Source organism: Phlebotomus argentipes, unplaced genomic scaffold (assembly GCF_947086385.1).
Source record: "Phlebotomus argentipes unplaced genomic scaffold, Phlebotomus argentipes genome assembly contig_2, whole genome shotgun sequence".
NCBI classification, from domain to species: domain Eukaryota; kingdom Metazoa; phylum Arthropoda; class Insecta; order Diptera; family Psychodidae; genus Phlebotomus; species Phlebotomus argentipes.
In genome coordinates this window covers 8,385,723-8,399,133 of record NW_026776162.1, presented here as the reverse complement: position 1 = coordinate 8,399,133, position 13,411 = coordinate 8,385,723, and the positions used below count along the sequence as shown (strand labels likewise).

Genomic DNA, 13,411 nt, shown 5'->3' with positions numbered 1-13,411 from the left:
AAAGGAGGCTTTCAAAAGGTGAACATCGTTGATATCTTGACTTTTCTAGATTTCTTAGTACTTTGCCGAGCTGTACACCATTTCTGACTGCAATATCTCCCCCTTGTTCGTCCCCATTCACGCCGCGCCGCCCATTGAGACCCAATCCTGAATGGACTCACCTCCGCGCTTCTGCATCGGGGGCTCCAGGTGGCCGTAGAGTCTGCTCAGATCGATGCCAAACGTCGGCGACACCAGCAGGATGATCCCGAGCGACGTAAACCAACTAATTCTCGGCATCTTCACTCAATCCAAATGAACTGGGGAGCACAATGACAGGGTGACTCTGGTGTCCTCTCCAGCGCCTTGGCGGACAAAGGGCGGAAGAGGATGCCAGGGAATCGCACTTTTGGCGCGCACACTTCACCAGACAATGGGGCTTTCTTTGCTCTGAGAAATGAGGGGGAGGGGGAGGTGGAAAAAGGGTGAGACTTTACCAAAAAGGCGGAAAAACCGTGTGACCGTTGCCCGAGGGTGTGTTCGTGCCTCCCTTGAGTGTTCGCGGCCGTTGCAACAAGGAAATGAAGGACACAAAATCAAACTGTGCTGTGGCAGTTTGACGGTGTCCTGTTGCCTCGTGAGAGCTCCAAACTGAACTGTGGAGAGCCAGAGAAATGCATGAAAGTTTTATATGGAGCACACGAGACACTCGCGACGCCGCCCCGAGTGACGTCGCTCACGCACACACTCACGCGTCGGCCGCCAAAGAGACCACTCCCCAATCTCTCGCGCCAAAGCTCTCTCTCTCTCTCTCTCTCGTTCCCCGCGAAAGCCCCGCGGAGACACCAAAAGCTCTCTCGGCTTTTTGTGTCTTGGGAGCCGAAAAGCCGTTGCAACTGAAAATCCTTCATTCAGAATCTTTTTCCCATCATTTGCAAGTGTTGAGCTTCGTCTCTTCATTTCCTAATGATTGGAATAGAAAAATCTCTTGTATTCTGTGTTGTGCGCTGATAAATTATGAGGAAAATTCACAAATTAACGAAACAATTTTAACAAAAAGTAGAAAACACTTGGAAAGTTACTTGGAATGTCCTTTACAAAGTCAAAGCATTTACATTAGCGCATAGGGCGGCTGTTGCTCAGTGGTCAACGCGCTTGACTCACAGTGCGACAGTCGTGTGTTCAAATCCCACCGATTGCACAAATTTGAACACAGCAGAGTGTAAAAAATAAGTCTTCAATGGTAAAATGGTCGTTACTGTTGAATATTCCAGATGAAACATACGCTTCACTGGAGTTGTCTTGCGTTCTGTCCCTGTTAATATAATGTGGGGTTTAGAACCACTTATGGTTGGTGGGCAAAACTGATATAATTGGCCACCGTAAAACATTACTTTGACAATGGAAGGGAGGGAATAAATCCGCTCATCCATCGAATTCAGTGACACCAATAATGGGCCTCAATAATGGTGGCCTAGTCGGTTTCTGCGATGGATGATAAAGCAGAGTAACATTTAATGAAAAAACCTACGAATCTCCGAATTTAATCTACATTACTGCGTGTTTTAAAACCATTTACGTAAAGAGGACCGTTTTCAAATATGGCTCCGATGGGTCCGAACTTCTTTTCCGCTTCTTCTATCAAGGTGATAAAAGACCGATCAGCTGCGTATCTATCCTTGGTTCTCGCGGTTGCCGTCTGCATCATCATTCCCAATCCCCAAAAAAAAAATAACCTGATGATTTGACCTGAAGATGATTTAGAAAGGCTGAATAATTCAATGATAAACACTTTTGGTCAGTAAGTTGAAAGACGGATCCATCGAGACTTTTCATTGAGCTTCACTGGCTGTAGATTCCCAATATACGCCTTCCGATCAGCATCCTCAGGGCAGTGTGGGATGGTGGATGAGCTGATCCTGGCAGGAATTTGTCCGGAAGCGGCTCAGCTTCATGAGTTTGCTGACAAAAATGCGAACGTCTTCCTCTTGGACGCCTTTGAAGTGCGTTTTCTCGCTGAAAATCCCATCTTTTCAGCCACTCGGTGAGTCTGCCGTCGTTTGCAAGAGACGGAGAGTGTCTCGAAGATGACCACACCGGGCATGTGCGTGAAGATTGACTCTGAAGTTGACTCCGACAGATCTCGCACAGTCACTGGGTGTCTTTTCACTAATTTTGACGCGATTTCACTGCGATTTCTTGGGATTTCATTCCAGAATATTCTGCCCTGTTGGGAATTGTGTCTGATTCACCGGCAGAGAAGCCCAGACAATAAATTCCGGCAGTTTCACGGCGGCAACACACTTAAATTGTTCATTCATGCAATTTCTATGTTGCAACCGTTTTTCACCTTTGAATCCGAGGCAATGTTTCACGTGTGTTTCATCGTCGTCTCTTGGCGTGTCGGCAATGCAGAGCGGCACTCGTGCGAGAGAAGCGAATCTTTGACAGCCGGTCGGCGTCACAGTGTGAGTGCGAGAGTGTAAACAATGTCAGAAGCGACATTCGGGAGTGCTTCCGGCCAGATCCTGGCCAAGCCGCTGCACCTGCAGCGCCTGGAGGCGGCTCTGGACATGGGCCCCTTCATGGCGTACGCGCAGGACTTCCTGTCGCGTCCGCTCACGAGCAGCGACGAGAGCGAAGTGGAGGGCGAAGTTCCCGGACAGAGTGGCAGGATTCCCGGCGTTGTCACGTCCAAGGAAGGTAGGTGATTGTGGTATTTGGCTGTTGGGGCGATTGTTGAGCGTGTTGTGGTGCTTTGCAGAGCGCACGAATGACAAGATTCGCGTGTACAACTTCTCGAACGTCGGGCCGGAGCGGAAGTGGCTGCAGGACGTCTTGCTGAGCGACACGGAGTCGGAGTCGGAGTGGCAGCAGATGGGCGAGGATGAGTACGTGCGGGAGATGCTGAAGAGTCACCTGAGAGAGCGCCAGATGCGCGCCAAGTTCTACAGGAGCTCCAACAATGCGCAGTACGGATATTACGGCGCCGGGCTTCTGTCCAGCGCTGACATGTTCCCGGAGCACCAGCGCTCGATTGTGGGCTCGCGCAAGAAGCGCGCCAAGGAGAAGAAGCGCAAGAAGCGCCCGAAGATGCCCAAGATGGCCAAGAAGTCGGGCAAGATGAAGATCGACTGCGTGGCGGGAGAGCTGGAAGTGGGCGAGGTGGATTGGGACGACCAGATCGGCGGCGTGAAGGTGGAGATGGAGGATGACTTTGACTCCAAGTCGCACAGCTCCGTGAGCGTGGCGGCGCCCAAGATGTCGGGCAGGGCGCGCAAGAAGGCGGCGCTGCTGAAGACGCCGGAGATGCAGGCGCTGCGGCGGCGCAAGGTGTGGCAGCAGATGGCGAAGAAGGAGCTGGGCAAGGTGCAGCGCGCCAAGGTGAACAACCACAAGGAGATGCTGACGAATTGCAAGCGCGTGGCGACGCTGTGCATGAAGATGTTCCGCCAGAAGGCGATGCAGTCGCAGAAGAACATGAAGGAGACGGTGTGGCGCGCCAAGCGGCTGACCAGGGAGATGCAGGGCTACTGGAAGCGCTACGACCGCGTGGAGCGCGAGACGCGGCGGCGGATGGAGAAGGAGGCGGAGGAGCAGCGCAAGATGGACGTGGAGTTGATTGAGGCGAAGCGCCAGCAGCGCAAGCTCAACTTCCTCATCACGCAGACGGAGTTGTATGCGCACTTCATGTCGCGCAAGGTGGGCTTCGTGTCGGAGGAGGAGCAGATGCGCATCCTCAATCAGCTGGACGAGGAGTCCAATCCCAGACTGGCGGCCATCGATGACTACAACAGCGAGCTGATGAAGCAGCGCGCGCAGAAGAACGCCAGCGACGCCTTCATCACGGAGCGCGCGCGCACGCAGGAGTTCGACGTGCACGCGAATCGCGTGCCGCAGCCGGGATTGGAGGTGATCGAGGAGGTGGCGCAGCCGGAGATGTTCAAGGGCGTGCTCAAGGGCTACCAGATCAAGGGCATGACGTGGCTGGCGAATCTCTACAACCAGGGAATCAGTGGGATTCTGGCGGACGAGATGGGCCTGGGCAAGACCGTGCAGAGCATCGCCTTCCTCTGCCACATCGCCGAGCAGTACGGCGTCTGGGGTCCCTTCCTCATCATCAGCCCCGCGTCGACGCTCCACAACTGGCAGCAGGAGATGCAGCGCTTCGTGCCGGGCTTCAACGTGGTGCCGTACTGGGGATCGCCGCACGAGCGCAAGATCCTGAGGCAGTTCTGGGAGCAGAAGGATCTGCACACGAAGGACGCCAGCTTCCACGTGGTCATCACGAGTTATCAGCTCGTGGTGTCGGACTACAAGTACTTCAACCGCATCAAGTGGCAGTACATGGTGCTGGACGAGGCGCAGGCCATCAAGAGCTCCTCGTCCGTGCGCTGGAAGCTGCTGCTGGGCTTCAACTGTCGCAACCGGCTGCTGCTGAGCGGCACACCCATCCAGAACAGCATGGCGGAGCTCTGGGCGCTCCTCCACTTCATCATGCCGACGCTCTTTGACTCCCACGAGGAGTTCAACGAGTGGTTCTCCAAGGACATCGAATCCCATGCGGAGAACAAGACGGGCATCGATGAGAAGCAAATCTCGCGCCTCCACATGATCCTCAAGCCCTTCATGCTGCGCCGCATCAAGAAGGATGTGGAGAATGAGCTGAGCGACAAGATCGAGATCATGGTCTACTGTCCGCTCACCACGCGCCAGAAGTTCCTCTACATGGCGCTGAAGAAGAAGATCCGCATCGAGGATCTGCTGCACTTCACCGTGGGCGGCGGCGATGGTCCGTCGATGGACAAGAACTTCACCTCCAGCCTCATGAATCTCGTCATGCAGTTCCGCAAGGTGTGCAATCATCCGGAGCTGTTTGAGCGCCGCGACGCCAAGAGTCCCTTCGCCATGAAGTGTCTGGATTATCAGCTGCCGCGCCTCGTCTTCGACGACGGCCTCCTGCTGAGGAGCTTCCCCAGCCGGAGGCATTTGCTGGAGAATCGCTTCAACGTCTTCAAGGCGCACAGCGTGCAATTGTCGCTGTTTCCGCGACACGCCACGGACAAGGCGGTGAATTATGAGACAAGAGTGAATCTGGGACTGTCCAGCGCTTTCTCCTTCGCCAGATTCTGCCGCATGAGTCCGGAAGAGGCTGAACAGCACGGAGTGGCAGGATTGATCTATCTGTGAGTAATTTTTGAGTTTAAAGTCGATATTTTGCTTGAAAATTCAATTTAAAGCAGTTTTTCAAGTATTTTTTCACCATAACCTCAAAAATCATACTAAGAAATTTTCAAAAAATATTCAAAACTACTTGAGAAAAGAGTTAAAGTGTTTTATTTGTCTCAAAATTGGGGATTTTTATTCTAAATCATTTTAAAAATTACTTGAAATGAGTATTTTGCAACTTTAAAGCACATTTTTGAGGTTATGATCGACTTAAGCACAATTTTTCAGTGTTTCTTTTCGCTTAAAGGGTCAAAATTGCGATTTTTATTGCATACAAAAGCTTATTTCTCATGTTAATCTTATTTTAGATGCTTTTTACTTACTAAAAGTCTCAATTAAAATTGTCACATAACCTAGAAAATCATTTCAAGATCAAAAAATGATACAAAAATCATTTTTTTCCGGCAGAAATACAGCAAATATTGAAATTCTTTGAATTGATGATATTTTCTTCTCTTCAGGATCAATTTCATCCAAGAGCGACTGAAGATGCTGATCCTGTTGCGCCATCGCAGCGTGTGGTGGGAGAGAAGCGCTCTGCCGAAGGACGCGATGCTGTTGGAACCGATGCTGGAGGATTCGCTGAACAGGCTGTTCTTCTCCTTCGGCAGCGTGCTGAACGCTCTGCTCTTCACCGGCAACATCTCGTCGGTTTACACGCACGCGGATCACACGATCGTCTCCATTGCCGAGACGATGGAGCATCGGATAATCCGGAGCAAGAATCGCCGGATGGCGTCGAAGATTGAGGAGCTGAAGGTGGATGTTGAGGCTGTGAAGCTGCCGCCGTCGCCGCTCAAGAGTCCCACGGCGGGATTGCACGTGAAGTTGCCGGCCAAGTCGCCCACGGGCGCCGCCCAGAGCGGGCTGGCGCTGCTACCGGAGTTCCCGCACAAGCAGCACGGCGCCGTGACGCTGGAGTGTCGCCCCACGGACATGCCGGCGTTCGTCTACGGCCTGCCGCCGAAGGTGCAGACGTCCGGCCGGAGTCTCTACTGCGACAGCCGCGCGGCGCGCTGGGTGGCGATGCGCCACGAGCAGTGCGAGGACGCCGAGGGCCGGCGGCTGATGAAGGGTGGCCTCCAAGTGGCGCGGCCGCATCTCGGCTGGTCGTACATCACGATTCCCGACAAGCAGACGCTCGTGTCGGACGCCGGGAAGCTGTACGTGCTGGACGGACTGCTGACGCGGCTGAAGTCGCAAGGGCATCGCGTGCTGATCTACTCGCAGATGACGAAGATGATCGATCTGCTGGAGGAGTACATGTGGCACAGGAAGCACAGGTACATGAGGCTCGACGGCTCCAGCAAGATCTCCGCCAGGCGCGACATGGTGGCGGACTTCCAGACGCGCGCCGACATCTTCGTCTTCCTGCTCTCCACGCGCGCCGGCGGCCTGGGAATCAACCTGACGGCGGCAGACACGGTGAGTTTGACGACAACATTCTTCAATATTACTTCTTCCCCTTCATTATGCGTGACGATTTCAGTTAATTTGATCATTTCTTCTCCTCTGATTGCCAAACAATAACAAGCCAAACAACAACAGGAAAAAAAGCCCATCGTTCCTCATTATCCTGCCCTCCTTCTTTCCGTCCCCCACGCACTGTTAACGCCTGAGAAAAAGGGGGTGAAAAAAAACAGAGAGAAAGAGGAATTTAAATTGTCTCTCTAACTGACAATTCGACGGGTGAAGAGAAAACTGTGACAATCGCTTGGAAAAAAGCCTCTAATTCCTTCTAATCATGCAGAAAAATGTTTATTTTGTTATAATTGAATTTATAAATACATTTTCAAGTGGATTTTTAACACGGACAGATTGAAAAATTCATCTTAATATCAATTAACAATTTTTAACACTTGATTTTGCTGATTTTTATTGAAATTTCGAGTGAAATATTGTGATTTAATATGGAAACTGATGAAAATCAATGCAAAAATCAGGTTTCAATTCACTGAATTTTAATTATTGATTGATTTTTAACACGGACAGATTGAAAAATTCATCTTAATATCAATTAACAATTTTTTACACTTGATTTTGATGATTTTTATTGAAATTTTGTGTGAAATATTGCGATTTAATAGACAAAGTGAAGAAAATCAATGCAAAATCAGGTTTCAATTCACTGAATTTTAATTATTCATTGTTTTTTAACACTGACAGATTGAAAAATTCATCTTAATATCAATTAACAATTTTTTACACTTGATTTTGATGATTTTTATTGAAATTTTGTGTGAAATATTGCGATTTAATAGACAAAGTGAAGAAAATCAATGCAAAATCAGGTTTCAATTCACTGAATTTTAATTATTGATTGATTTTTAACACGGACAGATTGAAAAATTCATCTTAATGTCAATTAACAATTTTTAACACTTGATTTTGCTGATTTTTATTGAAATTTCGTGTGAAATATTGTGATTTAATAGACGAATTAATGCAAAAATCAGGTTTCAATTCACTGAATTTTAATTATTCATTGATTTTTAACACGGACAGATTGAAAAATTCATCTTAATGTCAATTAACAATTTTTAACACTTGATTTTGCTGATTTTTATTGAAATTTCGTGTGAAATATTGTGATTTAATAGACGAATTAATGCAAAAATCAGGTTTCAATTCACTGAATTTTAATTATTCATTGATTTTTAACACGGACAGATTGAAAAATTCATCTTAATGTCAATTAACAATTTTTAACACTTGATTTTGCTGATTTTTATTGAAATTTCGTGTGAAATATTGTGATTTAATAGACGAATTAATGCAAAAATCAGGTTTCAATTCACTGAATTTTAATTATTCATTGATTTTTAACACGGACAGATTGAAAAATTCATCTTAATGTCAATTAACAATTTTTAACACTTGATTTTGCTGATTTTTATTGAAATTTCGTGTGAAATATTGTGATTTAATAGACGAATTAATGCAAAAATCAGGTTTCAATTCACTGAATTTTAATTATTCATTGATTTTTAACACGGACAGATTGAAAAATTCATCTTAATGTCAATTAACAATTTTTAACACTTGATTTTGCTGATTTTTATTGAAATTTCGTGTGAAATATTGTGATTTAATAGACGAATTAATGCAAAATGAGGTTTTAATTGACTGAAATTTGATTATTAATTGATTTTCAACATGGAAAATGCATTAACTCACTTTGCTTGCATACTTTTCCACTCACCCGTCGAACAGAGAATTGATCCAACAAAGTCAAGAAGTGGAATTTAATGTGAAATGGTAAACAGATAGTGATCAAATTAGTGGAAAAAAAATCGTCCGTGACATGATAATTTTTTCGCTCACAAAAAATTACCACCGCCCAAAAAAAGGGGGTTGGAAAAGGAAATAATTTCCGCCCAACAGGCGGAATCGAACCGCTTCGACGTGAATCGACTACAAGTTTGAAGCTTGCACTTCAGACCACTGAAGTTCAGTTGGGCGATTGTCGGTGTGTTTGTGTGCGTTCACAGGCGGCGCTTCGGCTTAGAACATCTCGGGTGAAGTATAAGTGCGCGATTAGCGTGAATATTTTACAGCACAAAATGACAAATTTACACGCGCGCGCGTGTCGCAGAATGAATGCTCTTCAGCTGCACTTTATTTATCGACATTCAAATGCAATTGGGCGGATTTCTTATGATCATAAATATCCAATTCAGAGGCTTTTATGGGTTGGCTTTTAGAGGCAATTTTGCCGTGCGAGGGAAAATGATTTGTCGTCCTGTTTAGTCGGGAAGCTTCATGCACTCGAGGATTTCCTAGTCAATTTGTAGTCGATTAGAATTAGTGAAGAAGTGACGGATATTGTAATTGAATGGGAAATTTATTCGTTTGCGTGACTTTTGATGTCTTATTCACAACTTGACGTGATTTGTTGCTTTTATTGTAATATTTTCAGAATATTCTTCTTTTCATTGATTTTTCTATGATATTTTGCCTTCAAAAACAGATTTTTTCATTGAAATATCGATGAAAATTCACTTGTTTGGTTGGAAAATAAGGAATTTAGTGATTTCGGGGGATTGCAAGAAGTCAATTTGGAAATCTTTGACGCAAAATTTGCTTTCTGGTTCCACAATTCAAAATCTCTGCAGCAAAAGATCGCTCTTCAATACCAAATTCTGTACATCTTATTAGAAATTACGGAGCAGGTTTTGTTCCAAAGAAAAATTGAGGAAAATAGATTTTCTTTGCTTTAGTTAAGCATTCGAGCGTTTTTCATGACACATTTTGAGCAGAGAAATTAAAGATTCTTGTGTTGCAAAGCTTTTAGAGGTAAGAAATAAATATTTTCAGGTATTTATTGTTCTCTATGACACTGGAAACTGTGAAAAACTGAAAAAAAAATATCGATTGTGTATCGATGGCATCGTAAAATCGATTGATATATCGAGAAATCGAGTTTTGGTCACGTAATTTGGACGTCTTGCAATCCCTAGAGTGATTTACAGTAGTATTTTACTAGTTTGAGGGTTTAAAAACTAATTATTCTTGTGTGTCTTCTCTCATTGGCTAATTTAGGCTCCGCCCATTTGCAAACTCCGCCCTTTTTCCTCATTTTTGAGTCTTTTTGTGTCTTTCTGGGTAAGAATAATGGATAAATCTCGTGGTTTTCTTCTGAATTTACTCAATTCTTGCCTTGGCGTCAATTTTCAATCGCTTTTCGCGACTCAACAGTGAAATCACAGTGATAATTTCCACACTTAAGCTTATCTTGTTGGCCTTCCAAGCGATGCAACGGGGCTTAATCGGTTGTACTTTCACGTGAAACTGTGTGAATTGGCTTTGCCCACATGCGTGCAAACATTTCCCGAGACTCTGTCAGTGTTTTCTTATCTATTGCATACAATCAATCTTGCGTAATATTTTCGGGATTAGGAGATGTATAAACTGATAAATAGCCTGCATTTGCCACTTGTGCTTCTCTTTTGCCGTGTTTGTCTGTGAAATACCGCGATAATTAATTGTTTGAGGCGCAAATTCAATGGGCACAAGAAGACGTGCGTTGTGGTGAAGGTGAAAGAGAAGAAAGGGAGAGAGAAAGAGGGAGAGAGAGAGAGAGAAAGGAGTTTATTGAATGAATATGTTGTGTGCGCGTTGTATTAAAAGTCTTCATAAAATTATTTGATTTATTCGATGGGATTTTATGGGTGAATTTTCAATATGGATAAATTTCATGTCTTCTTTTTCTTTCTCCTTCTCTAAAAAAACCTTGTGAATTGAGTCTTATATGGCGAAGATATCGGTAAATTTCCGATTCTTCTTCTTGAGGAAGGTTTTTTTTTTTGAATCTTAAATCAATTTGAGAGACTTTTGGTGCGCTTTTATGTGTGTGTTTGTGTGGGAAAATTATCTAATTTACTATTTATTTAAAATTTATTGATTAAGTGGCTTTAGCGGAAGATTTCGCAAAAAGTGTTGAATTCAATGTGGCAAGTTTTGTGCGCAATGCAAGATGAGCAGGATCATAAACAAGTGCTTTTTATTGAGACGACTCACCGTTCGGCTCACTTTCCATCCCTCGTTTTATTAATCTCTTGTGATCAACAAAAGCCGCGCGCGCACTTGTTGAGGAAATTAGTAAAAATACACTCGAACATGTTCTTTGCCCACAAATTCAATGTTGCGCGCGCATTTAGACAAAGGCGGAAAGAAAGGCGCAGAAAAAGCTCTCAAGGGAGATAAATAATAATATTTATCCACATTTCATTTGATACTCTGTGGCTTTTCAAGTGATTGAGTTTAAGGGCAAAAACGTATATCGACGGGTGCTGGGAAAACTGTTAAAAGTCAAAATGGACATTTTTCAGCAGAGCAAGTTTATAATTTACCATCAAAATTGGTGCGAAATTTGCCAAATTTACTTCAAAACGCCCTCAAATCGTCCGTTAAAGTGCAAATATTGCTCAAAATTGCTCGAAAGATGTCAAAATTATTAGAAAATTTGGAAATTTTACATTTCAATATCGATTTTTTTAGTTTTCAGGACGATTTTATCCAAACAAGCTCTAAAACATCAACTTTTCTTACTTTAAAAAAAATTTAAAATTTCAAAAGATATGAAAAATATTTATTCAAGGTCAAAAAAATTAGGATGATTCTGATATTTTCAAGTTTTACTTCAAAAACCTCCAAAACGCCCTCAAATCATCCGTTAAATTGCAAATATTGCTCTGAATTTCTTATTTTGTTAATATTTTAGTTGATTTTATTGGCATTTATTGGGATTTTTGACTAAAATATGGCAAAATTAATGGAAAATCTGAAAATATTACTTTCCAAAGTCGATTTTATCGAGATTATATATAAAGAAATCCACTTTTTATACTTTATTTGAACTTTTCTTTAGTTTTCAAGTGAAAAAATTGAAAAGATATGAGAAATATTCATTCAAAGTCTAAAAAAACATTTTAGGATACTTTTGAAAATCTATAATTATTTTCTAAAAAGACGTTTTATGCATTTTACTGAAATTCTTCAGACTTTTTTCTTAGAAAAATTGTTTCACTTTTCATTCACAAAAACATGACAATTTTTTTCCATTTGTGCTTTTAAGATAAATTTTGCTATTATAAGAACAAATAAAAAGCTTTTCAAATATTCATAAGACGAAAGATAAATCGACATTTTCGTAGTTTTCCATTCACCCGTCGATATTGAGAAAATGTGTGTAAAAGACTCTCAAGACGTTCTCTGTGTGTTAAAAGTACGCAGAAAAAGACAAGTGAGAGAGAGATTCTTGAGGATTTTCAAGTGTTTAGCGCTGTATTTGTTTACCTTTCTCATTAATAAAAGCATGTTTTATTTCTTGCGTCATATAATTGCTCAGCACTGCGCTTCTCCGGTTACATAGAGATACATATAAAATATGTATGAAAAATCATTGCAATTTTATGTTCTTTTCCCATCTTCAATCTCCCTTTTCCATGGCCTTTTTTCTCGTCTGTCGCACGTTTGAACATAAACGATATAACGATGGGCAAAAAACATTAAGAGCAATTAAATCTCCTCAGCGCAATGCTCGAGAATTTCTCCAATTTCAAATCCACACCGGTTAACGATTTGTGGTGTTTTTTTTGCGAAGAGCTGTATAATTAGCATTTTGAGCGAAGGACTAAAAATCCCAGGAATTTACATAAATTCCTCGCTAAGGGTTTTTCTCTGGCGCTTCGCAAATTTGTCCGCGGAAGCAAAGTTGGCAGAAGAAGTGACGATTATCGTTAAGATGAAGAAGTTGAGGCGCTCACAGTGTCCGCGCGATGTGAAAGGATGAGCGGTGAAATATGATGATCGCGGTGATAATGATGAAGATAAGAGGCAATGAAGGCTCAAAGGAAGCTCGATTCTAATGCTAATCGACGAAATTTACTCGTGGGAAAAGCCTTTTGAACAGTATTTTCATCCATTTGGTCAGTAAAAAAGCAAATTATTCTTATTGAATCTTGAAATGCTCCGAAAGAAATGGCAAATTTGCATTTTCACTCCATTTTGCACTGCATAAATCGACGGGTGAATGGAAAACTATGAAAAATCGATTTATCATAGTTTTCGTCTTCGTGTATTTTTGAAAAGCCTTTTATTTGTTCTTTCTGTACAAGAATTTTAAGATTTGTTTCTTATGAGACAATAGAAAAAAATCTTATTTATCTAAAAAGCACAAATGGAAAAAAAATTGTCATGTTTTGCGAATGAAAAGTCGAATTTTCATTGTTTACGCTGAACAATTTTTCCCCAAGAAAAATGTCTCAAAAATTGCAGTCAAATGCATAAAACGTCTTTTTAGAAAATATTTGTAGATTTTCAGAATTATCCTAAAATGTTTTTTGGACTTTAAATGAATATTTCTCATATCTTTTAAATTTTTTCACTTGAAAATATTAAGAAAAAGTTCAATTGAAGTATGAAAAGTTGATTTTTTGTATAAAATCGACTGAAAAACCATTAAAAATCGACTTTGAAAAGTAATATTTTCAGATTTTCTATTAATTTTGCCACATTTTAGTGAAAAATTTCAATAAATACCAATAAAACATTTACAAAATAAAAAATTCAGAGCAATATTTTCACTTTAACGAACGATTTGAAGGCATTTTGAGTATTTTGAAGTAAATTTGGCAAATTTCGCAGCTGTTTTAATGCAAAATTTTGGACTCGTTTTGCTGAAAAATGGCGATTTTGACTT

At 42.5% G+C, this 13,411-nt stretch overlaps 2 protein-coding genes and 1 non-coding gene across 3 annotated transcripts in view; 1 reads left to right on the top strand and 2 right to left on the bottom strand.

Moving 5' to 3' along the window:
• The window catches only part of LOC132265074 (IDLSRF-like peptide), a 60,625-nt gene extending 59,989 nt beyond the window's left edge, over positions 1 to 636 (bottom strand). Inside the window, exons 1-2 of the mRNA XM_059765532.1 lie at positions 477 to 636; positions 162 to 299 (exon numbers count right to left, since the gene is read on the bottom strand). Coding sequence (XP_059621515.1) covers positions 162 to 279 — 118 coding nt within the window. The 5' untranslated portion in view covers positions 280 to 299; positions 477 to 636. The remainder of the gene's footprint in view (positions 1 to 161; positions 300 to 476) is intronic.
• A 1,812-nt stretch (positions 637 to 2,448) lies between these two features.
• The window catches only part of LOC132264995 (chromatin-remodeling ATPase INO80), a 64,191-nt gene continuing 53,228 nt past the window's right edge, over positions 2,449 to 13,411 (top strand). Inside the window, exons 1-3 of the mRNA XM_059765366.1 lie at positions 2,449 to 2,682; positions 2,744 to 5,165; positions 5,670 to 6,633. Coding sequence (XP_059621349.1) covers positions 2,469 to 2,682; positions 2,744 to 5,165; positions 5,670 to 6,633 — 3,600 coding nt within the window. The 5' untranslated portion in view covers positions 2,449 to 2,468. The remainder of the gene's footprint in view (positions 2,683 to 2,743; positions 5,166 to 5,669; positions 6,634 to 13,411) is intronic.
• On the bottom strand, positions 8,583 to 8,669 carry Trnastop-uca (transfer RNA opal suppressor (anticodon UCA)). The gene has a single exon. It is a non-coding gene; the product is annotated as a tRNA-Sec (tRNA).